At 43.2% G+C, this 24,433-nt stretch overlaps 1 protein-coding gene across 1 annotated transcript; it reads right to left on the reverse strand.

The window, feature by feature from the left end:
- Window positions 1–551: 551 nt before the first annotated feature.
- On the reverse strand, window positions 552–24,433 carry SOX10 (SRY-box 10). Its single transcript, XM_015405977.1, has 4 exons — window positions 24,366–24,433; window positions 23,030–23,483; window positions 2,254–2,519; window positions 552–1,564 (listed from the first exon to the last, which is right to left on the reverse strand). The coding sequence occupies exons 2-4, from the start codon at window positions 23,437–23,439 to the stop codon at window positions 855–857; spliced, it is 1,386 nt and encodes a 461-aa protein (XP_015261463.1). The 5' UTR covers window positions 23,440–23,483; window positions 24,366–24,433; the 3' UTR covers window positions 552–854.

Genomic DNA, 24,433 nt, shown 5'->3' on the forward strand with positions numbered 1-24,433 from the left:
CGGGGGAGTTTAGAAGGAAGCCAGGAGGTGTCGGAAACAAACTAGCAATACAAAATGTTCATAACAATAACGTAGGATTCTGTCCCCTTTGCTTTTTATGGTCCAAGGGACCAACCATGTGGTACACACTTTCATGCTGTGATGCAAAGGTGGCCAGAGCATATAATGCAGTTCCTGAGTCCAATGTACTGTCTAGTAAAGTCTTAAGAGAGCCAGGCAGCAGAGAAGTGGTGGGATGGATAAAGGAAGGTGGAATGCAGATGCTAAAAATCAACAGGAAAAGCAAGCATGGTTTGGTCTTCCAATGGGGAACAAGATTCATGCACGTGCAACTCTGAAGCAGGAATGCCCTAGAGCATCTTCCACATCAGCTGCTCCACCCTACTTCTCCTACTGTAACATATCCGCCGGAGTGGCTGACAAGCCACGCTTCACCCACAGTGAGTGGTTAAAGTTATGGCCACTGTTTTCTTTAAAAACCACCAGTCTGATGGTCTGGGAACTTGAGGGAAAGGAAGGGAATTGAGAGGATTATTCTTTTCTTTTTTTAAAAATCCTTGGTCTGCTCAACAAAACTCCACCATGACTAGTTGCTCCATGCCAAGAATTGTCCTCATCTAGAAGGCCTATGGGATCTTGGAAGCCAATCAGGAATTGGGAGAATGGGGGTGGGTAGGGACCTTCCTCTAGCCAGGTGAGCCTTCGGTATCTGCGGTCAAGAGAGACACGCCCGGATATTCAGTGGGTTCTGGTGACTGGATGACACTGAATGGCCTCAGAACTCGGAGGCTCGTCCTCTGGGGCTGATTCTTCGGACCCTTTCCGCTGCTGCTTTGGTCACCGTTCCCCATTCCCTAGGGTCTTGAGAGGGTCGTATACACAGGCTGTTCCCAGTGTGTTGGGCTATGGGACTGTGGCACTGAGGGTGCTGGGTCAGAGATGGCAGTGTACAGGGGACGTTGGGAGGGCCCCATATACGAGAAGGCCGAATAGAGGCCAGAAGCCTGACTGGAGTGGCTATAGTAGGGTCCTGAGGGCTGGTGGTCAGGGTAGTCAAACTGGGGCCTAGATATAGAAGGGAAAGCTGAGCCATAGTGGGGCAGACTGAGTGATGTGTATGCTATCTGGGAAGTGGAGGGCTGATCAGTGTAATGGCCCCCTGGAGCAGAACCCTCTGTTTTCACTTGGGCCTTGGCGTCTACCACTGATGAGGTGGTGGCAGACAAGGAGACTCCGTGCTGTTTGGAGATCCAGGCTGAGTGTCCGCTGGCTGCAGCCAGGGCACTCCCAAGGCCATAACCGGCAGCTGTGGCATAGCCTCCAACATGGCCTGGGTGGGCAGCGTGTCCATTTGGTGGCAGGTACTGGTCAAACTCGTTGACATCAAAGGGCTCCATGTTGGACATCACTTCGTGGCTGATCTCCCCGATATCCACATTGCCGAAGTCGATGTGAGGCTTTCCTCCTTCCCCCAAAGAACGCCCTTCTCTCTTGGAGTCAGCTTTACCCGATTGCAGTTCTGTCTTCGGAGTGGTTGGCGGAGTGGGGGGCCCGTGGCTCTGACCTGTGAGGGGAAATCCGCATGGGAGGAAAACAGAGAAAAAGGTGTCAATTACCATTTCACTTTATATACAGTTTGGGGAAGGAGAGCTACAAATCAGTCTCACTGTAACCCGAATACATTGATACACTCTTCCCCCTTCACCGCTCATGACATAATAGAGTCATGTCTCCATAGAGCATCCAGTGAAAGGGTAAAATGAAAGATGGTAATCAGCGAGAAACCAAGATGGCGGTTGGGTGTAATGCATTCTTTTTAAAAATAATTTGTGTGTGTGTGTGTGTGTGTGTGTGTGTGTGTGTGCTTGCTTGGGTCATGGTGACTTCTGGCGACCGCTACTGGGGGCTTGGACGTTTTTTAGAGAGGTGGCTTGAGTAGCCTGCCTCTGCATCCCACCTCTGGTATTCCTTGGATGTTGCCCCTCCAAGTACTTGCCAGGGTCAGCCCTGCTTAGCTTCTGAGATCTGACGAGATCAGGCTTGCCTGGGCTATGCAGGGCAGGGCAGGGTGCAATACATTCTTTTGAAGTATGCTGGTTATGTTGTCAAGCTCACCAATTCCATCCCTAAGTAGTGAGTCATGCCAGGCAAAGAAACTGGCTTCCATGTTGCTGCCCTTTCTCTTTATGATGACTGCTGATTTATCAGACAGCTGGGATAGATAGCCTTGGATAGCTGTTGGCTTAGACTAACCTGAGGAGTGTTCAGGGTGTCCGTCAGACAGGGGAGACCCTTCACCAGGGTGCCTGTGGTCCATGTGGGCATTCTTATAGTGGGCCTGGATAGCGGCAGCCCCACCAGCTTCTCCTTCAGCTTGGCCATCATTTTCACCCTGGGCGGCCTTGCCGTTTTTCCGCCGACGTGGCTGGTACTTGTAATCAGGGTGGTCCTTTTTGTGCTGCATCCGCAGCCGCTCGGCTTCTTCAATGAAGGGTCGCTTGTCACTTTCATTCAGCAGTCTGCCAGAGAGAGATTTGGGGCAGAAGGAGGAACAGGTTTCTTAAAACTAGGACCACAAAGTATTGCTCAAGGCCATGTTAATATATATAATATAATAATGAGGTCATCTCATATCAGCCTAGCAGGGAAACTTCTGGCCACAGCAGCAGTCAACCCACTTCAAGAAGTTTTGCAGTGGCTCAGCAAAGCTTTTTAGGCCGGTTTATGAGACTACCAGGCATGTGATCCTCTATCGTGTTCTTGGAGCCTAGACAGTGTTCTGCCGTCAGCTAATCAGCCATCTGACCCATTTGACATGAACAGAGTTTTATCTTTAAAACACCAGTGGCCAGCCATATAGCAAATGATTGTGTCCCTGTTGTCCCCCCTCCCCATGGAATTCTGTGGTAGTTTTTTCTCTACTGAGGTTTCAAGGAGTCGTGATGTGTTCTCTGGAGTTCTGCAGGGTTCTGTGGCATATTCTATGGCCATGTGGTATATTCTTTAATATGCTTTGCATAGCTTAGGGGCTGTATAATTTGGAATGTCCCTTTAATCAACCCAAATGTAACAGAAATCTTTAGGGGTTTTTCTGGCCTCAGTCTCGACTCTGTTTAACAGGCACGGCATTATAAGGCACTATTTAATAGATACTGTTTGGGGAGAGTTAATTAAAAGCATAGCACGGCCTTGTGAAACTCTGGATGAAAGGCACTATAGAAAAGTAAGGTAACTCCTGTAGTATTAACAGTTTTCTCTTCTTAGGACAGGATTCCTCTGCCCATCACGTTAGACAAGGGCTGCACAAAATCCCATAACTTTTCACTTTGGACTAGTTTGTTCTAGTTTTTGCTCTCTTATATTCTTTTTTTCACTATATGTCAGGGACTGCCAATTGGCAGCTCACGGGCCGAATCTCTGGCCCTGAAGGCTTTTTTAATTTGCCCCTTGGCAACGCTACGCAGTTTCAGTCAACTTTGTCTGTGTTTTCAAAAGTTGAAAGAGGTCATTGCACATTTAATACTATATGTCTCTGTAAGTCCCTTATGTAGTGCCTGGCCAACTCTGAGTGTACATGGCTGCACTTTCCTGGAAGTTAGCCCCATCGAATAACGTGACACTTACTTCTGAGTAGACCTAATTAGGATGGCGCTGTAAGTGTTATAAATTGTAACCGTAGACTATATTGTAATGAATAGTGGAATGTAATGTAATTCGGAATGGTAGATTGGAATGTATTTCTCTGGTCTGGGGACACAGGAGATAACTCTACATAGCCAATCGCCCCACCTCAAAGAAGAAGATGCTGTACTGTTGCCTCCATGCTTTAGGGGAGATGGATGGGGCGTGATAGCAGGATCTCAGTTAATTACACTCAGCATTCCACAGTTAAGAAGGGTACATCTGCCCATCAATCTCTGATTTAGATATATTTATTTCCTTCACTATGCCCCCCCCGAATTAAACCCAAACGAATGGTGACCATATAAACTAAATTTGTTATTCCTGTTTGGTCTTTGAATCTGTTAAACACCTTCATTATTTATTTATTTATTTATTTATTTTAATGTATACCCCGCCCTCCCCGCACGCGGGCTCAGGGCGGCTTACACAGGCACAAAAGTGCAATAAAAATACAACAAGTTAAAACAATTAAGGCACAAGTGCAGTAAAAGTCAACAGTTAAAACAGTTTAGGCAAAAATGCACATCTCACAGGATACATAATGACTATAATACTTACTCCCTATTGCATATCCCAATGGGGTCAAAAAAGGGGGGGGGGATGCCATGGGCCACGATATTTCAGCTGGCCAGTCAGCCCGACGCGGCGGAACTGCTCTGCAGTTGCACGGTGGTGGTAGTGGCGGCGGCGGCTCCTACTCAAAAGCCTGGCGGAAGAGCTCCATCTTGCAGATCCTGCGGAACTGTACCAGGCCCCGCAGGGTCCTGATCTCCTCCAGGAGCTCATTCTACCAAGTAGGAGCCGCCACTGAAAAGGACCTAGCCCTTGTGGCTGCAAGCCTGGCCTCCTTGGGGCCCGGGGTCACTAGAGGGTGTTGTGACCCCGACCAAAGTGCTCTTTGGGGCCTGTGTGGGGAAAGGTGGTCCCTCAGGTATGCCAAACCCTGGCCATGTAGGGCTTTAAAGGTAAGCACCAGCACTTTGAAGCAAATCCGGAACGCTATAGGCAGCCAGTGCAGCACTTTCAGCACAGGTTGGATGTGGTCCCATCTAGAGGCACCCGCTACCAACCTGGCCACTGCATTCTGCACCAGCTGCAGCCTCCGAATTTGCGACAAAGGCAGCCCCATGTAGAGAGCGTTACAGTAGTCTAACCTCGAGGTGACCGTCGCATGGATCACTGTGGTCAGACTGCCGCGGCTAAGGAAGGGGACCAACTGCCGCACCACTGCTGTATGCTAATTTACTGCTCATCCTCTACTTATATGTATGGACTGGTAACTTCCATTTCAATGTATCTGAAGAAGTGTGTGAGCAGACGAAAGCTTATACCTTTAATAAAACTTTTTTGGTCATAAGGGTGCCACTGGACTCAAACTTTGTTCAACTTGTAAAGCACTTCACTGTTAATTTTTTTCTAATGTTATTAAGTTTGACAGATCCATGAAGCAGGCCAGGTTGTAGGGGGAAATAACACACACAGATTTTGTCTGAAGAACTAGAGTGGTCTGTGAGCATATCGCTCCTCTATGATTCAGTGTGTTCTTTTGGGAGGCAGAAAAGACACGAGGGCTGTGGTAGGCTGCCTGTATTTTTCAGGGATGCCATCAAATTTTGCATTCCATCAATTTCAGGTTGAAAAATGTTCTCCTTTCTTGTGTGAATCAAAGTCCCTGGAACAATTTTTATTTAATTTTCATTTGTTTGAACCAATTCCCCCCCCCCCTAAATGTAGGTAATTTTACTTCATTTTGCAATGCTTTCATGCATGTAAATAGAGTTTGGAGTAAAAATGGCATAGAAAAAACTATTGAATCAAGAACACCAGCAACAAAGATGGGCCTACGACAACATATAAAAACAAAACAAAGTTCAAAAGAGCGCATATTGTTACATCCCTTGTATTACCGAGATTCCAGACAGTTCACATAATGCACAGCAAGCACACCAACTTGTCCAGATAGTAAGTTTTCATTTATTTATTTATTTTAGTTCTAGCTATCATTGTTGCAGAGGGTTCTTTTTTAAAAAAGGTGTCTCCTTCCCCCCCTGTTCTGTCCAGATGAAGTAGTAAGCATTTGGCCTGATAGAAAAGAGCTATTCCCACAGTAGCCTATGAAAGGGAAGGAACAGGACTTTTCCACTTCATTTTGCTTACCAATATAGCAATAAATTTGTCACCACTGATCAGAAACTGAGGCCTGATTCACATGCACTACCTGTGCAGAGGGCGATCTGGAATCTAAGGCCCACCCACCTACCCTTACAGATATTCTATTGTAGCCATGAAAGAAGATCTGTATGGTAAATCTATGTTTTGTGAAATGGCTTTCTATGCCTCCTCAGCAGTTTCCCACCTTGTCAAAGGCTGCGATCACACACACTAAATAATCCACTTTCAATCCATTTTCAATGCACTTTACAACTAGATTTTACTGTGTGAACTGGCAAAATCCAGTTGTAAAGTGCACTGAAAGTGGATTGAATGTGGATTATTTAGTGTGTGTGATCGCAGCCAAAGACAGCATGTGGTGGGGAAAAGAAGAGTTGTCGGTATGGCAAAAATTGTCAAAAGCATAGAGGGATCCACTTGTCTCAAAGTGGCTTCCTCCCCAAATGTGGGAGATGCTTCCACACAGTTGCATTTCAAGCTACCTGTACTGCTATTCACACCAGTTAAGAGATTTAGGAAGCCAAGGCAGGAGAAATATTACCTACGGCAGCAACACACAGACAGAAAAGTGCAGAGTAAATGAATCCAGAAGGTTATACTCAGCAATGTGTTAATAGTGGGGGCTCAGTCACTGATCCTGGGTATGAAAATTGGGGTTAGTGCAAGTGTGTCCCTATTTTTATCTGTGAAATGTTGAAGGGTATAATATGCTTATTGGAATGGGGAGAAGCAAAAAAAATTAAAGATAGTCTTTCTAACATGGAGTTGTAGCATGTGTTTATTCAGTTTTATTTGATGTGACACTTTATATCTCAAAAAGGCAACTACATTGAGGCACCAGTGACATGAACAATTAATTATATTTATTTGACTAATCGACAAATTATTTAAAGTGTAAATGCTTAATCAATTAAAAAATCCTGGTAACAGAGCATCTCTGATCATGTACAGGGTACCCTGCCCTTATGACTAAGAAACTGCAGCCTTTTCCCAAACAAATGTCTTCTACCCAAGACTGAACCCTACAACTGCTCTATCTTTGTGCCTAGAATCAAGCAGGAAAGCAAACCACAGCCATAAGGGCCTAGGTAGGTGAAGAGTCATTGCTATATCTTTTGCACTCTGTTCCAGGGCAGCTCAGTCTAAAACCTCTTGGGCTATATTATAATGACTAGAGCACTCTTCCTTCCCCAATAGATCTTTTTTCTTCCCTCGTCTTGCCTACCACGTCCAACCATTTATCTCAGAGAAAACTGAATTATAACCCCACACCCTAATTACAGAGATAAAACTTTCAGGATAACATTTAACTTGGGGAGATTACAGAAGTACCTTAAGCCAAGGAACTGATACTGCTTTTCTCTGGAGAGCACAGCTTCTCCGTGCCTTTCCACCAGAATGAACAGACATATTTGCCTCTGTGCCAAACTCTGAGTTACCTGTCAGTTTTACTCTTCCCCTGTGTTTCAGGGGGACTGTTCCCTCTAAGCTGAGTTAGTGTGAGCTAGCTCACAGTTTTTTTAGCTTCCAGCTCACACATTTTTCTCTTAGCTCAGGAAGGATGGCTCCAGAACAAACTAATTTATGCAGAAGCCAAATCGCTTGCTCACAACTTTAATGCCAGTAGCTCACAAAGTAGGATTTTTGCTCACAAGACTACACAGCTTAGAAGGAACATTATCACTTACATATTTATGTGATCCAAGTTTAATATAGCACCCTGTGGGTTTTTTTAAGTTGCAAAACTGTTCTGGGGAGAGAGGGAAGAGCTATGGCTGTGATGCCAGAACCACCAACCAATCAAGGCTGTGCATAGCAAGTATTTGCGTTGAACCTACAGAACTACAGTTTTCCCTGAACTCAGCTTTGGAAAAGGAACAGGTAGTTCTAATACTGTTGAATATAACTCCAGAGTGCAAGGACGTTTGAATTTTGTGTGTGTGTTTTGTTTCCTTATTTTGGCATGTCTGTATTCACCCCAAGATATGTTAATTTAGCCAGTCAAATTTGCATGTTCATAACCTGTATAACCTTTGCAGCATCCAGACCTCTCTGGTGTCCATGTGGACCCCTATTCTGAACACCAGGCCATGGTCTCCCTATCTTTTGACACAAGCGAATTATAGTCCCTCCCCCCCAATATTCTCATGACTCCTCCCACCCCAAGTACAATTTCAGCATTCCACATTCAGCTAGAAACAGGGGGGGGGGAGACCATGACGTCATTGTTTCTTTTATGTCATATCCAGCCAAGCGAGACACAGCTGTAGTTCTGCAAGCCAATTTGCAGTCTACAAGGCCATGTATATTCTCACCCCATTTATCCCCACATCCCAAGTTCTTTCATAAAAGCAGGAAACCTGGACTGAGATATTTAGACATGTTTCCAGAGCCTCTGGTAGAATCCTTTGGGTTGTGTTTTGTTTGTTTGTTTTCTTGCTGCTCCAGGAGAAAAAGAGTCACTCATGGGATGTTCCTTATCCAGGGTATTTTTTTTAATCTGTTGGGTACTGAGCCTGTTCAGTAGACACCTGGTTCTTCCAGTCTGGCACTTTTAATCCAGCTAAAGGGCATATCTAGAAAACCAAATGCATGATTCGATGACTACATTCACTGCATTTATATATGCCTAACAAACTGCTGGTTCCAGGATACAACAAACTCCCATCACTGTAGGTCCCATGGAGCACTATGGTCACATAAATGGCGGGAGGGAATATGCAACAAAAACAATAGAACTCTGTATTCTTACAGAAAATCCCTGTCAGTGTTGAACAGCAGCATGGGTGCTTCCTCAGTCTTCTCTGAACATACTGGATCCAAGACCTTTCCACACCCTTCACACCTCCCCAGTACTGCTCCAACCCCATCCCTTTTGTCTTCCCCTTCCATATCTCCCTGCTTCCCTTTGTTCGTACCAGGATCAGAATTTCAAATCAGCTTTAGCAAAGTGAAACCGGTATGAGCAGGCAGAGGCCAGGAGATTTGAAGGATTTAGATTTCACTGTTTCCTGCCTTTGCCTCTCACCCCCCTCCCCCAAAAAAAATCATGACCTTTCATGCAAAGGCATTTTTGGGCACAGAAAAGAACAAATCATCGAGAGGCAGCTTTAGCTGGTCTTCCCCCCAGTCCACCATAATGCTTGAGTCAAAGTGGAAGATAAGGAAAGATGAAGGCTCTGTTAGTTTTAAGCTTCATTCTTTTTCTGCAAGTGTAATGGATATGCCCATGGTTGAATGCACGCAAGTGATACAGCTCAGTTGTGGCTAACCCTAGTCAGTTCTCTTCAATCACATACTGGTATCAACTACAGATGAGTCAGTGTGGTACGAAGGGCTTGGTCCGGGAGCAATGGGGAGAATTTAAAAGGAATCAGTAGAAGATCACATGCATGCAGACACGCAAGTCCAGATGTTGTATGCATGACAGCTGCCTTCCAACGAAATGTTGGCCAAATCCTTTTGTTGTGAAGAAAGACTCTGCTGTCATCCGCGGGCAAGGATTCTGTCTTCTTGAAGGCAGCTTTTGATGGCCCTCCTTCTCAAATGCCCCAGCCAAAGAATCAAATCCGATTAATAAAGGCCAACTAATTCTTGTCCACCTTTACCAAAATACAATCCTTCATGACTAAACACTCTAAACAGATTATCTTGTATAGGGCATGGGGTTTTTTGTGCCATAAACACAATGCAGAACAGAGCTTAGAGGTGTACAAAGACACAGATTAGTAGCAGAATTTGTAAAAAAAAAGTAGTGCTGGAATCAAGTGTGTTTGGATGCCATTTCTCCCCCTCCCTGTTCCCAGATGTGTTGAGGTTGGCTGTAGGTAGAATACACAGATTATGGGGAAGTATTTTGTTCAAGAGCAGTCATTTCTTTATCATTATTCCATATATTCCCAGCCTAGGAATGAGTTCCAGCAGATTCTTTGGAATTAAGCTTGATGTTTAAGATAGTCCATTCGTTTACATGGCACTGGATTCCAAAGGAGAACCTTTTTGTGTCCACAAAGAAGCACAATATACTTCAGGTGAAGACAGTTGCTAGGAAGAGACTTCAGGAAACTGCCTTGGTGTTGCTGCCATTTACTCTTTATACATTCCTTTCTTGCACAGTAGGTTTGGGATAGACAGAAGATAAACTATCACCAAATGCAAGTCACAAATGGATCCTCCCTGCCCTTATTCAAATATCAGTGCAAGAGGAAACACTTCAAAGATGGAGACTGTAGAACTCTAGAAAATTTGATATTGCCAGGCATCAACAGACACACCCACTGGCACTGAGAAATGTATAGACACTGCTATGAATGGGATGTGTTAAAATACAGATTTCTCCAAACCCCCATCACTTCACAGGCAGTTTTGCATATCTTTTTCTGTTTCTGTGATTAAAAGCCACCTTGAAGAAAGATGCTTCAGCAGAGAAATGGTGAAGGTGCGGTGCAATGGAGGAGAAAAGGGGCTCTTCAATTTTATCCCTTGTGGCGGTTTTTCCACTCAAAATTTCTCCTCTTCTGCTTTTCTCCAGTGATTTTCAATCTGTTGATAGAATACTGCTGAACTACTTGCACAAGTATTACAGAACAGATAAAAGGTGGCTGAGGCACACTTTGTGTTATTGGGTGAAAAAGCTCTGTGGGAATATCTACGCAACAGGCGTAATATGTTTTAAACAGTACCTGCCTGTCTCCAGGGAACCTTGGGAATAAAAGTTCTGTAAAGGAGATAGGGGTCTCTAAAAGGGAGTATCAGCACCCTCACCTAACTCCAATTCCCAGCATTCTTGGGGAAGCCATAGTATAAACACATATATTAGTTAAAATACTGTCCTCTCAGCCAACATTTATTTATGGGGTTCTCAAAGCAGCTTATATAAATACAATAACAAATGGTGGGGATGGAAAGTGCCATCAAGTTGCAGCCAACTTATGGAGACCCCATAGGACAAGAGACATTCAGAGGTGGTTTGCCATTGCCTGCCTCTGCACAGAGACCCTGGTATTCCTTAGTGGTCTCCCATCCACAAAGTAACCAGGGACAATCCTGCTTAGCAGCCATAGATCTGACATGATTAAGCTAGCCTGAGCCATCCAGGTCGGGGCAAATAAATAAAGATGACCAATTAAACCAAATGTATTACTAAAAACAACAGCAATATCTTAAAACCAGGAGTTTGTGTGTTCTTCCTCAGGTCAGCTAATTTACAGTACAAAAATACACATTTGTAATGGTGACCTGCCCAATTTGCTTACTGATTTCCACAGAAATCCCTAGACACTCACAGAGAATGCTGCTGAAGTACTTTTATTCACCTCAAATGTTCCATAAGGTCATGTAGTTATACCCTAATTAGTCTTTAATATGACACGGGACACTCCTTCTGCATGCAAGCTCTTTGCTACATGAACAGCTACCCCTCAGGGACCTCTTCTTGTGGTCAATTCTGGCTAAAATGTTATTTAACTACTTGTCCAGCAGATGGTGGTGTAGACACCATCATCTCAGCCTCCTATTTCTCGGGGGAAAGAACAAAGTTTTATTCAGGGTGTGAGCTTTCGTGTGCATGCACACTTTGTCAGATGATGAAATGGAATTACATATCATAGTTGTGTATATATAGGAGTGGTTTATACAACTATGATATATAATTCCATTTCATTGTCTGACAAAATGTGCATGGACACAAAAGCTCACACCCTGAATAAAACTTTGTTGGTCTTAAAGATGCCGTAGGACTCTAACTTTATTCTATTGCTTCAGACCAACACGGCTACTCACCTTGATCTATCTCGGGGGGGAAAGACTTCCTACGTTATACTGATTCTGCTTTTTGCTTCTGTTGTTTCTTCCAAAAAGGTGAGGCTTCTGGTTATAATCGTGTTGCATGATGCACAAATGCGTGTGTGTGTGCCTATGACAGTGCTCACTGCTCTCTCAAAGAAACTTTTTGTTCTCACACTACTTAACATGATAGCTGACTTGCACCATGGCTCTCCCCACATCTCTGTTTGCCTCCACCTTCTAAAAATGGTACTTTTTCAAGGCTTCCACACCCCAGGATGTTTACTGGGTTACAGCTGAGAGGACCTACAAACGTCCCAAGAGATTTTGGCAGAAATCTGGGCCCAGCTATTTCCTCAAATTCAGCCTGAGGCACCGGATGCCATTTTGTGGAGAGGAAAATAAACCAACCAACCGAGTCCCCTTCAAAAATGTTCTAGGGCTTCTCTCTCAGTGAAAAGTATGCGGACGGAGAGTGATTTCAGCTAAGCATACCTTTATTTAGTTAAGAACAAAGACAACTGACCGGCTCGCAGGCCGGTTTATATTCATTCAGAAAACCCGCCACCAAGCTCACCTAAACACACCCCCTACTCCCGATAGGCTATTTACAGTAACCGAGAGACTCATTGGCCTCCCGGCTGGGGACCTAGCCCTTTCATTGGGCCGGCTAGGATCCTACGGACCCATTGTCTTTAGACTTGAAGCTATTGAGGAATTGTGCCTGGCCAGCCCGGGCAAGTCCGGGCATGTCAGGCTGAATACATTACACCCAGCAAGCTTCCATGCCCCACCTTCTCTCTGCCCTTCCTGCAGTTGGAAAAGGGGAATGAAATGATTCACCAAGTCCCCATTGATACATACACATTAATCGCTTGTATAGTGCAACGTCAAGTGAGACAACTGACATGTCTGAATCAGCCATCACATTCAACACCACTGCCAGAACTTTCACACCACAATGACAATTAAAATGAAAACAACTGACATGTTTAGTCAGGAGGCATTAATTCATCCGATTATGAGACAGCAACTGGGGGGGGGGGGATGCATGTATAAATCAGTGGCACATTAAGGCCAAATTCACCGCTGCCACTTAAAGTGCTTACTCGCAAACTCTCCTACTGTTGGTATGGCGGTGGTTGTAGAAAGTGCTGTCAAGATGCTGCTAACTTATGGCAACCCTGTAGGGTTTTCAAGGAAAGAGACTAATATAAATGGTATTCCATTGCCTGCCTCTGCATAACACATGTGAAAAACAAAAGGGCAGATGGATTGGGTGACAGTCTGTGATAACTTTTTGTCTCCAGGCACCTTGTACTGTACTCAGTGATTAATTTCTTAAGAGTTGCTGAGGCCCCCAAAAGTCCTTCACCAGGCCCCGCAAACCCTTAACTTTGTCCCAATGGTCAGATACAATCCCCAGTTATTACTCCATTTATTCCAGCATTGATTCCTGGCACTCAAAATTAATTATGGGACTAGGCTCTGTATTAAATTAACTCCTCGTTGTAGCTTATGAAAAGTGGTTTGACAGAAAGCCAACCTAATGAGAATTAAAGGTAACTTGACAGAATTAATTATTATTCTTATTATAGATGCCACTTTGAGACTTCAGTGACAGCTTGAAGGGTACTGATTTTCTAAACCCTTGGCTTCTCCTAGCCAGGGCTGTTTAAAGCAAGCACCATGGCATGTTAGAGGGTTGCCAGCCCCCCCCCCCCCCCCCCCCCCCGGGAGGGGGGGGGGGGGGGGGGGGGGAGAAAAGCTACTGAAGGGAGAGCGAGGCTGCCAAACTGCGCATGTGTGCATGTGCGCAGTTCGGCCAGGAGCCTGGATTGCTCCAGACAACGGGCGCCCCGGCGATCCCACGGCCGCGCTTGATGCGGTGTTCCAGGTACGTCCTCCTCTGTAGGTGGTTCTTTTTTGCAGGCCCCACCTGGAGGCTGGCACCCCTGTGGCACAAGCCCTTTCATATCAGTCTTTACCATTTTTAATGGCTAGTAATAACACTGGATGAGCTTTTGTCCCCAGGGTTTTGTACTCACAATGTAATATGCTGCTATAACTGTGAGTTAGTTACCACTAAAACCAATTACAGAATGGAATATCTAGGAAAGACAATTTAGGGTGATTTTGCATCTAGCATTCGCTCCACATTTTCTCAACTGGGAGGGAAAAGTGCAGCTCAAAACCACATTCAAATACCTCGGGCAACACTGTACTGACTGCAAAGTTGCCCCTGAATGGCCATAAAACAGCCATAAATCTATGCAGAAGGTTCAATAAAGTCCGATGATCAAAGAACTCAAAAGTGGCATGAAGTCTGGAAGCTACCATAAAACCCAATAATCAAAAGAAGTGAAAGCAGCATGCAATGCAGAGGGGAATTTTTGTTCCAACGTGGGTTTCGTAAAACAGCGGAGGGAAAAGCCAATGCAGAATCAGCCTTAGACTACCGGGAGTGAAAGTAAGCTCGTACTGGCAAATGCTGGTAAGAAAGTGGCCAGAGTGGGGAAGACAGTATGGGTAATACATTTGTACCTTCAGTCCTGGTTACTTTTACTCTCTGTGAACTAATAACATGGCTAGAATAGACTTTATCATGTAGAGCCCATAATATGTACTATATTCTCCTACTTTCTGTAGGATGGCCATTGCCAGCATAAAGTACAGGAAGCTGAAATAAATGGGAAGTTAATTACAGCATGAAACAGAAGCAGATACCACCGCAGATATTAACTCAGAGGCTGAATTAAGTATGGCGTTCTCCTCACCACCGCCACCATCACCACCTCCACCACTAATATCACTAATTATTTTTTTAAAATAAGTTATTCATGATTACCCAATGGCGGATGCACCACAGATCACATAACAAGCAATTTAAATCTACCAGTGGTTAATATAGTGAGTTGCTAATGGGACAGACAATGAACCCTAACTGTATAGCAGACATGCTAAAATTTGTTTTCCTGTGCTAAAAAGCTGTCAGTGCCGGGGCGGGTTACTGATTTTACCACCATGTGGAATTTTCATTCCTAGCTTGCTACTCATTGTCTTGTCCGCTCCTATAAACAACGTTTCCAGATAAAGGTCTCTCTGCAAAATCAGGAAAAAAGGCAAAAAAGGCAAGCAGAAAGATAAGGGTTCAAAACATATGTACATACATTAAAAAACAGACACAGGTGCCATGTTTATGCATGGTATAACCCCTGGGTGTTTACATTGTTTTCTGAAGGCCATATAGGAAATGTCATGTGTCCCATATGTATACAATCATGAATACATGTGTCTGGTTCTGTATAGAAATGTGTGGTAAACTGGTTATGCAGGGCTCTTTTTGTAGAAAAAGCCCAGCAGGAACTCATTAGCATAATAGGCCACACCCAACAGCAAAATATATTAGCATATTAGGCCACACCCTGACAGCACTGCTCATTAGCACATTAGGCCACACCGCCATGTTACCAGAAGTGTGGTCATCCAGCCACACTCACCTTTCCCTTCTTATTCTGTTTCCCTTGTTTGTTGTCAAAACCCAGGGCTTTTTTTGTAACAGGAACTCCTTTGCATGTTGGGCCACACACCCCTAATGTAGCCAATCCTAATGAGTTTCTGCTATTGGGTGTGGCCTATTATGCTAATGAGCTCCTGCTGGGCGTGGCCAACTCGGGAGCCAGTCGGAACTCCGTTCCTGTGCGTTCCTGCCCAAAAAGAGCCCTGTATGTACTTATGGGGTGCAAATGCAATTTCCTCAGCAGAACCTATATAAGAAATTCTTCATGTCTCAAGCCCTCGGGTTTTACAGCCAATGTCATCCCGTGGCTGGGTATGAACCTGGGAAACTTTGATTCATGTGTCAGCTCAGAACTACTTTGGGGAGGGAAAGGCTATTTGTTTTATTTACATAACACCATCAGCTTCTCATCTGTAAAATGGGGACATGAAAAATACACCTCACAGGCCTTTTGTGAGGAAGGCAGTGAGAGCATGAGCTAAAGCAAAATGTGTACAATCAGAGCTTCATAGCTCCCAACTGATAGCACATTTGGTAATTATCGGTCTCTCCCCTCCACAAATACCCACGAGGCTCAGATATTACCACAATGAATGCCGCAAAGAATACCAGTACCACAAGCAATGCTGTTTGATGTCTATGTCTTTAGAATTTTATAATAGAGGTTCCCAAAGGGGAAAGGTTAAATTCAGGGAGAGGGCTGAGGCTCCTACGGCTGACTGATTTTCCCAGATTTTGTGAAAATGCCTTACCACAGCGGTAAGCAACAATAGCACTATATCTTGCAGTACAGGAAACTGGGAAAAGCAGCCCTTTTAGATAATACCGCTGGAAGAGATTTGTACACACTGAGAAAGTACTAATGCCCCTCCCCTTATGGATACTAGCATTCGGGGGGGGGGGGGTTATACACCACGTTTCTCTACCTTAGGAGTCTCAAAGCTGCTTATAATTGCCTTCCCTTCCACAACAGGCACCTTGTGAGGTAGGTGGGCTGAGAGAGTTCTGAGAGAAATGTGACTGGCCAGAGGTCACCCAGCTGAAACAAACCCAGTTCTCTACCACGCTGGTAGTTGGAATGCAGGGGTTAGACCAGACCAGACCAGACAACATCCTGGCTCTGTGGGAAACATGAATTGCAGGATGGACTTGAGATACGCAGGCTGCCACACAAAAACTCAATAGAGCTGCAGGGTCTGGAAGAAGGGGCATCTGTTATGTTTTATGCACAGTTCAGGGCATAAAGACAACCAAGTTTTTGCTGTTTTGTTATGGGAGACATTTGCTGTGTTCTGTAGTACTGTGATGTTCTGTAATGACTCTTTAATTAAGAGGGCCTAGAAACATCTGCCGGTTTTAATTCCTCCAAGGGATGGTAAGATTTTCAGGGAGTCCATACCTTTAAAATCAACACAGGTTGGAGTTTCAAATGCAATAACGCCACCGAACAGAAGGAGAAAGGCATTAAAGATGTTAAGGACAATACCAGGCATTCTTCAGATCAAGACAAAAAGAAGCAAGACCTTTATGTTTTGCAAAAGTGGTTCAGCTTTCTTGGCACTTAACATCATTCGCATTGCTTTGACTCTGATTTGAACCTGTTTAGGTATGCGTAGAGTGTTTTCCTACAAGGTGTTCATTTGATTGTGCATTTGATCATTAACATGGAAAAGAGGCTTTTGGAATGCAAATGAACATCCTGAACAACTGCAGGTTTAAGTTTCACACATGCCTGAAAACAACCTTAAACAAGGTCTTTCATCCTTTCTAGACTTTCCCCCCCATCAAGTTACAGCCAGGGGTTTTCAAGGCAAGAGATGTTCAGAAGCGGTTTGCCATGGCCTGCCTCTGTGACTTCCTTGGTCATCTTCCATCCAAGTACTAACCAGGGCTGACCCTGCTTAGCTTCTGAGATCTGGCTTTTTTCGACTATGTAGGTCAGGGCTTTCCAGACCTAGGAGTCCAACCTTTGCAATGTAGAACCCACTTTTAATTGTTGGGCTTATATATAAGTTTACTGCTAGAATCCCCCCCCCCCCATATACATCTTTCCTCTTCTCTTTGTGGTGATGCTGATGTGATTCACTCACTGCATTGCCCGCCAATTTAAGAAGACTAGTGCTTTAGTACATTGTACTGTTTCTAAGCTCTAGTATCCAGCTTGCTGACTTTCAGCCTTCCTCAACAGCATCAATAAAGTGAATTGCTGTGGGAATGACCTACCAAGCACTGCTGCCGCCAAACCACTGATCAATGAAACGGGGATTGTACAGGAATCCCAGACAAGTCTCACTGAAACAAATGGAAGCAGCAGACCATAGTCATCGGAGGAGAACATAATCTACCTACTTTATGTCTTGCTGAGTTTCAAAGCTAAACATAATCATAATACCAAAGTAGAATTTAAGGCCTCAAACATTCCAGCCTCAGCACTACAGGCTAATGCTATATTTCAGTTTAGAGGAGTTTAAAAAAATATGGCATTTTCATGTAATGTTTATTTTGAAATATTTCTGCTGATTTTTGAAGTGTTGGCAGTAAAGATATTTTAAAAAAACCTCAAGGAAAGCGTGTAGAGCCATGTTAGTGAGGAAACACACAAGGAACTCTCTGTTAGCAAAGACAAACAAGGCAAAGCAAATAAAGGAGTAAATCAAGGTTTTTCACAAGGCAGCCATGTTGAATTGGCCCATGTGGGCCGTCCTCCTGAGAGGCACAGGACAAACTGGGAATAGCACTGTTCTAAAGAACTGTGCAAGCAGGACAAAGGTAAATAACAAATATCAGTAAAACCACAAGGCTCGAAGGGACCTGGATATCAGCCTGCCCTCGCCTTCAGGTCAACGTTTAGTACTATTTAATACAAGAAAGGACGCATCGGTGTCCAGTTCACCTCACGCTGGGGAGCATATACCCCTAGCCATAATAATAAAAATGGTGACGATGACCAAAGCCTCTAAAACATAGTAGGAAATCAGCACCCTCATCCTTATCATTAAAAAGTAATTGCGACTATGGATTGAAGGAAATCTAAACCAAAGATATCGTCATTGCTTTCAGCACTTCACATAACAAATTTCTCAAGATAGTTTTAAAAGACAAAGGCTCTAATCTTCTATGATTACTGGATGCCTAGTTACAAGAGCATATAACTCTCTTTCCCCCCCTACGCTACCCATAGAAATAGATATATTTCAATGTTAAAATCTTGTGACACCATAAAGAACCATTTTTAGAGGGGAAATGCCTTGAAAGCAAATACCTTCAAGACAAAAAAAAGGTATTGTGACATATGCTTTCATTTGCTATAATGGGCTCTACTGGGGCTGCCAACAACCTGGAGAAAAATCTCATTTCCCTTTAGCAGGGGCTTAGTGTGTGGATATGGGCAATTAAAGCTTTTCAGGGCATAGATAAAAATAACATCACCTGATAAATAACATACCATTAAGCCTTAGTTAAAGGGCCAAGGCATTTTTGTTTCTTAGCTCTGGCCCATGAAAGCGTACGCTGCTATGCTGCTATTCATTTGATCGTGTTTAAATCTCTTTTGTTGTTTTGGCTGCAAGAGACTAGGGCCCAAATTGAATGTAAAATGTTAAGCATAGGAAGGCTGAAATGTGATTATATGTGACCCGCAATCCATCCAGAAACCTGCTACATGTGGTTTAAAGCTGCCTTTCTGGTTTTCGCTCATACACACCAGCAGTGTGAGAAAGAGGAACTAAAATGTTTTATGGCATATGTAAATCTGGCCTAACGTGGCTACCCCTCTGAAATTTGTCAGATATATTTCAGATTTTAATTTTCCTGTTGAATTTGCTCTTTTTAATTAGTTATAATAACATCTATTATGACTGAATTTTTATATTTTTCTGTTTAAAATTTGTCTTGGCTTCTTTTTTTAAGTAAAACATGGGAAGTGGAATTCTTTTAATGGTGTGTGACCAGAACTGTCTAACATACAATAAAGATATTGGCTGGTATTCTACCATTCTACTGAGCAAAGTTTTGAAGCCTTTTTCCAGTTTGCAGAGACCTTCTCCAATTTACATTGAAGGAAGGCCCCTTATACTAGAGGAAAGTTTCAGATTCTGCTGAGTAGTGTGGTAGGTTACTGGTCGTAGTTCATCCCATTGCAGTTCTCTGTCACTAACTGCTAATGGTTAGTTGCATGTGATATTAAAGTTTTACCTGTTAATGTATTTTATGGTTTTGTAAAATTTGTAATGGCCAACAGCTAAATACAATAAATTCTACCACTACTACTACTAGTTGCATTGGTAAATCCCATTGATATAGATATGACTGACAGACTGGTTGTCTTGTTGATTTATATCTCAACAGCGAACTTCATGCCTAAAAAAATTTATACTTACACCAAATGCAAAGTTGAGTTTTTGAATACATAGCCAGTGAAAAGAAACCCGAGGCATAAATTGACAGGCACCAAGGAAATTAACATATATCAACATTTTCCATAAATACATAATAAGGATTATTGTCAACTAGGAATAAAAATGAATTAATCTGTAAATGCATGAAAATTTAAAATTGTTCCTAGCCTAAAAAGCAATGAAACCTGTCTGGATACAAAAACCAACAGTCAGTCCACTTTTAAACTAGCCACATACCAGTGCCAATGGCCAGTCCGCTTTTAAACTATTTGTAGCAATATCAGATTTAGCGGTGACTATGTGCATGAACAAGCAAATATAAAGTATAAATATCTCCACATTTTTTTAAAATCATTCCTGTAAAATATTTCATCCAGTGTAAATACAGGATTATGAGAATTATGTAGAAACATTTCACTGACTTCCTTGCGCATTATGGCATAGGCTTGCGCATTATGGATTAATCAGCACCGACCTTTAGGAATCTCATTTATAGCCTATCACATTTCCCCATTTTAGTTCTCTGAGGAAGCCATTTTGTCTCAGTTGCCCTGAAGGCAAACACATTAGGAGAAGACATTTGATTTAATAAACAGCAAATAGTTGACCACAGGCATTATTAAAAACTTAAAAGAGCCCTACTGGATCACACCAATGGTCCCTCAAGTACAGTACCCTGTTTCTCACAGTGGGCAAGAAGGTGCCCCAGAAAGTTCACAGCAGAGCCCAAAGTATCTCCCTCTTCCCACTCCCTTACAGAAGAGACTTAAGAGCAATCCTAAACTAGTCTACTCAAAGGTAAGTCCTGTTTTAGTCAGTGTGGCTTACTCCCAGGAAAGTGTTCTTAGGACTGCAGCCAAAATAAAGGCATAAGAACTAATGGATTTAAATAAAGCCCTACAGTTGAACTTCTGTTTCTGCCTTAGAAAACCCCTCTAAGTGTCTCCCTGAGACCCAACTATGGGATTATTTCTGGCACGATATGGCTGAAAGCAGGGAAGCAAAAAAAGAATGGAGACCCAAACGCTTTACTTGAAACTTATTCTCAGTGTTTATAAGTTAACAAATGGTGAAGAAAATGAGGCGGGGGTGGGTGGGTCTGAAGTATGTCTAAGGAAGCAGTGAGGAAAGTACTGAGGCTGTTGGCGGGGGGAACCAGCCAGAAAAGAAGCAGAGTTCTTGCCCTTACATCACGTGGATTCTATGTGGCTCCTCTCAGCAAAACAGCTCAGCAAAGCTGATCACATGAACTAGGCCTCTGCTTATTTAGATCCCTTGAAGGAATGATAGCTCAAGCATGGACAGGAGAAGGACTTGAGAGAACAACCAGTGCTGGGGGATTTTAGCCTGGATATCGCTTATATCTGGCATTCATCCATCCACCAAAGCCAAGACATATGATAAATTATAACATGAGAAACACACCTTCCATTTTGCTCTTACTAAGTGTGGATCTACTATTCAGGTTTTCCAATAAAAATCAAAATGCTAACTTTAATTCTGAGGATTCAACTCAAAAAGCAAATTATGAACTTAAGCTTCACTTAAGTTGTTTTGAATTTTAACCAAATTGAAAGGATAGCTTGCGCTGGCATCATCCAGGCTTAGGGCATATATGATTATTCAGTTCAAGGTGCACTTTAGACTTCAGCCTTGCCAGTCCTGATTACAAGGCAGTATCCAGTGCCCTAATGCAATGCCAGATTTAGCAATGTCATAAATCTGGACCATGGAGAAACTAGAGAGAATGATTACTATGGTCCTGAAACTAACAAGGGATTTCCTTATGCTTTGCTGCTGTTAGGTCCATGGCCTGGCATGGGAACAGGTAGCAATGAGGGAGTAGTCTCTGTCATAATAAGTGACGTCACAGGCATGGTCCAATAGGTACCCATCATATTCTTACAATTGCTTTCAGGTCACAATACCAAACTGCAATTATGCCCTGCAAACGAGTCAATAAATTCTACATAAGTAAAATACTGTGTTCTGAATGCTGGGTAACATGGTGTCTTAGCAACAAAATTGCTTCCTTGATGGAAAATTTCTGGATCCCACGTAACAGATGAGCAGTTATAGAGCAATAAATTAATAATCCAAAAAGAAATCTAGAAATGTATATGACTGTGCATGAGTAAGGAATGCCCTCGGCCTATGCAACGCTAGATTTAACCCTGTTTTGTTTATATTCTGTATGAAACAACATAGTCCCACAAACAAAAACATTGCCAAGTATCCACAATCTGACCAGGTCTACAGAAATAACATAGTCACACAGAAAGAAAATGGCATGGTGGCAATACAGGGGACCTTCTTTTCTAACTGTGCCCCCTTACCTCTTTAGATTCTAGCTGTGTTGGTCTGAAGCAGTCCAACAAAGTTTGAATCCAGTGGCATCCTTAAGGCCAACAAATTTTTATTCAAGGTATAAGCTTTTGTGTGTACACACACTTCTTCAGATCCCTTATCTCACTGTTAGCATTTTCACTACTCTTATTTAGACCTTTATTGTCCCTACTTTTATCTGCAAATTCAAAATCTGTATCACCTCCAGACAGGTAGTGGCCAGCTATCGATGTCTGTGGTTAGACAGCATAAGAATGCTCCTTAATGGGGAAAGGAGGGGGGGGGCGGCAGCTGGCCTTTCCTTCCTTGTCCTATTTGCCCACCCTCCTATCAGCAGCCTCCTCTGTCTTCAAGACTTGGGTTCAAATGTATGTAAGGGAGTCGAAATTAAAATAGGTTAAATATTTTACCCCAAGAGACACAGCCTCACAGGATTCCCACTCCAAATGCTTCAAGCCTGAATATCCACAAAGCATGAGCCTTGCTTTAAATCGTGAGCTGAAAAATCAGGCTTTTTTTAAAAAAAAAAAAGATTTTGCACATTTGCTGCTCAGCTTTTCGATAGTGAAAAAGCCATATTTATTTTCTTTCAGCCAGAAAATCAGGCAAGTTTATTTATTTGAATATTATTAGCCATGAGTCAGTTTATCATATGACTGCTGGTTTTGGACTTTGTACTTATCGGACTCTTGTGAGAGTCATCAGTTCAGCACTATCCATCTTCCAACAGAGTAGCTACATGCTTTGATTAGGGATGAAAGCCTTACAAGAAGACCAAGAGTGAAGACAGAAGGAATGCAGCAGGTCAAAAGAGGAAGGAGAACAATGTAGTGTGTGAAAGATTTCTGGGGCTACCGCTGGTGGCAAGGTGAACTGGGTCTTGGAATGGAACAGCGGAGAACTGAAAATCAAAACATAGACTGAGTTTTATATTGTCAGAGCATAGCCGAGACAGGAAACTCCTTTTAGGATTTATTCTCTGATTTTCCTGACCGTTATACTTGCTCTCCCATTATCACTATCAAGGTAGACCTGTTAACTCAGTACCACTTTTTCTTCACTTCCATTTCTCTCCAATGTGCCCCATTTTGCCCTCATCTTTTGTGATTCCCCCATCCATTCTTACCTCCAGAGCTTCCCCAGCGTCTTACTAAGCTCTGCATTGTGGAGGTGAGGATACTGGTCTGCCAGCTTCCTCCGGGCAGCCTGCGCCCACACCATGAAAGCATTCATGGGCCGCTTGACATGGGGCTTGCTCTTGCTGCTTCCATTGACCCGCACTGGCATGGGCACCAGGGTCCAGTCGTAACCGCTCAGTACCTGGCTCACTGCCTCCCGGATGCACACTGGAAACTTATCGTCGTCCGCCTCTGAGTCCTGCTGCTCCTTCTTCACCTTCCCCATCTCACTGCTGCTGGGGCTGGTCAGGTGAGAGCTGGCGTCCGATGCCATGGAAGGTCCTGGTGAGAGGCAGTGATGGTCTTCAGAACCTACAGGACTCATCTCCACCTCAGAAAGGTCTTGATCATCTGTCATTTTTCCCCCTCTTTGTTTTATTCCTCAGAAATCAGGTCTTCCAACTGGAACCAATCAAAAATTGAAAAAGTAAACACTAAAGCAAAAAACAAATGTTCTGAATATCCTAATAAACTGGCAACTAGCCAACAGACACTGAATAAAATTACCAAGGAAGGCAGTTGCTATACTGCACACCGTTTATAGGATCGGAAAAAGATCAAATATGGGTACAGGAAGCTTTTTATGCATGCTATAAAGTCTATCTAACCTTAGAATGTGCATTTTGGTGGGCACATTGGCAATATATGGAGGCTGAGGAAGTGTGGAGGAATCCAGGACCCCAGGAAATAAACCCCACTCTCTATTTTCCCCCTTCAAATATTCCCTGGAGTTCACATTTTCTAAGCTAAACTTATTTTAAGATTCCAGTTAAAAATATCAGCAGCGGGCAGAGAAATTGGGGACTTTGCTAGTAAACAAGAATGCCTTATGCTTGAGTTAAAAGTAAATTTGAAGTGCGTCTTTAGCACACGGTGCCATTTGAAGGTGACTAGGTAAAAAGCATGGTGAAGTGGAGTGGAAAGATTTCAGCTTCATATTCTCTTCCTGTTTGGTCTGAATTTTTTTTTTTAATTTACAGGTATATATAACTTCTAGAAAATCCAAGGCTTTGGCGTACCATCATTTCTGAAACCCTGAAGTTAGATATTACCCAACCTCAAGGAAGCAATGCTCAAAAATAAAGTTAACACCAACACCCATTCCCTTAAAATTAAATTAAGCTTCAAAAGTTGTCTGGTTTTTACAACTATCCTTTCAAAGCTAATTTGAAGGGGAAAACAATAACTTTTTTTAGTGTAATGAAGAAACTGAAGAGGGAAGAATTTTAAAAGAGAGAGAGAGAGAGAGAGAGAAAGTTACCAAGTCCAGGTAGGAAAACTTACTTTGGCTGATCTGTCTGGCAAATCCTGAGAGAGCTGTAATTTGTATCCCAATAGCCCCTCTGTTCTCC

The sequence above is a fragment of the Gekko japonicus genome, unplaced genomic scaffold, assembly GCF_001447785.1.
Source record: "Gekko japonicus isolate JY-2015 unplaced genomic scaffold, Gekko_japonicus_V1.1 scaffold385, whole genome shotgun sequence".
NCBI lineage: Eukaryota > Metazoa > Chordata > Lepidosauria > Squamata > Gekkonidae > Gekko > Gekko japonicus.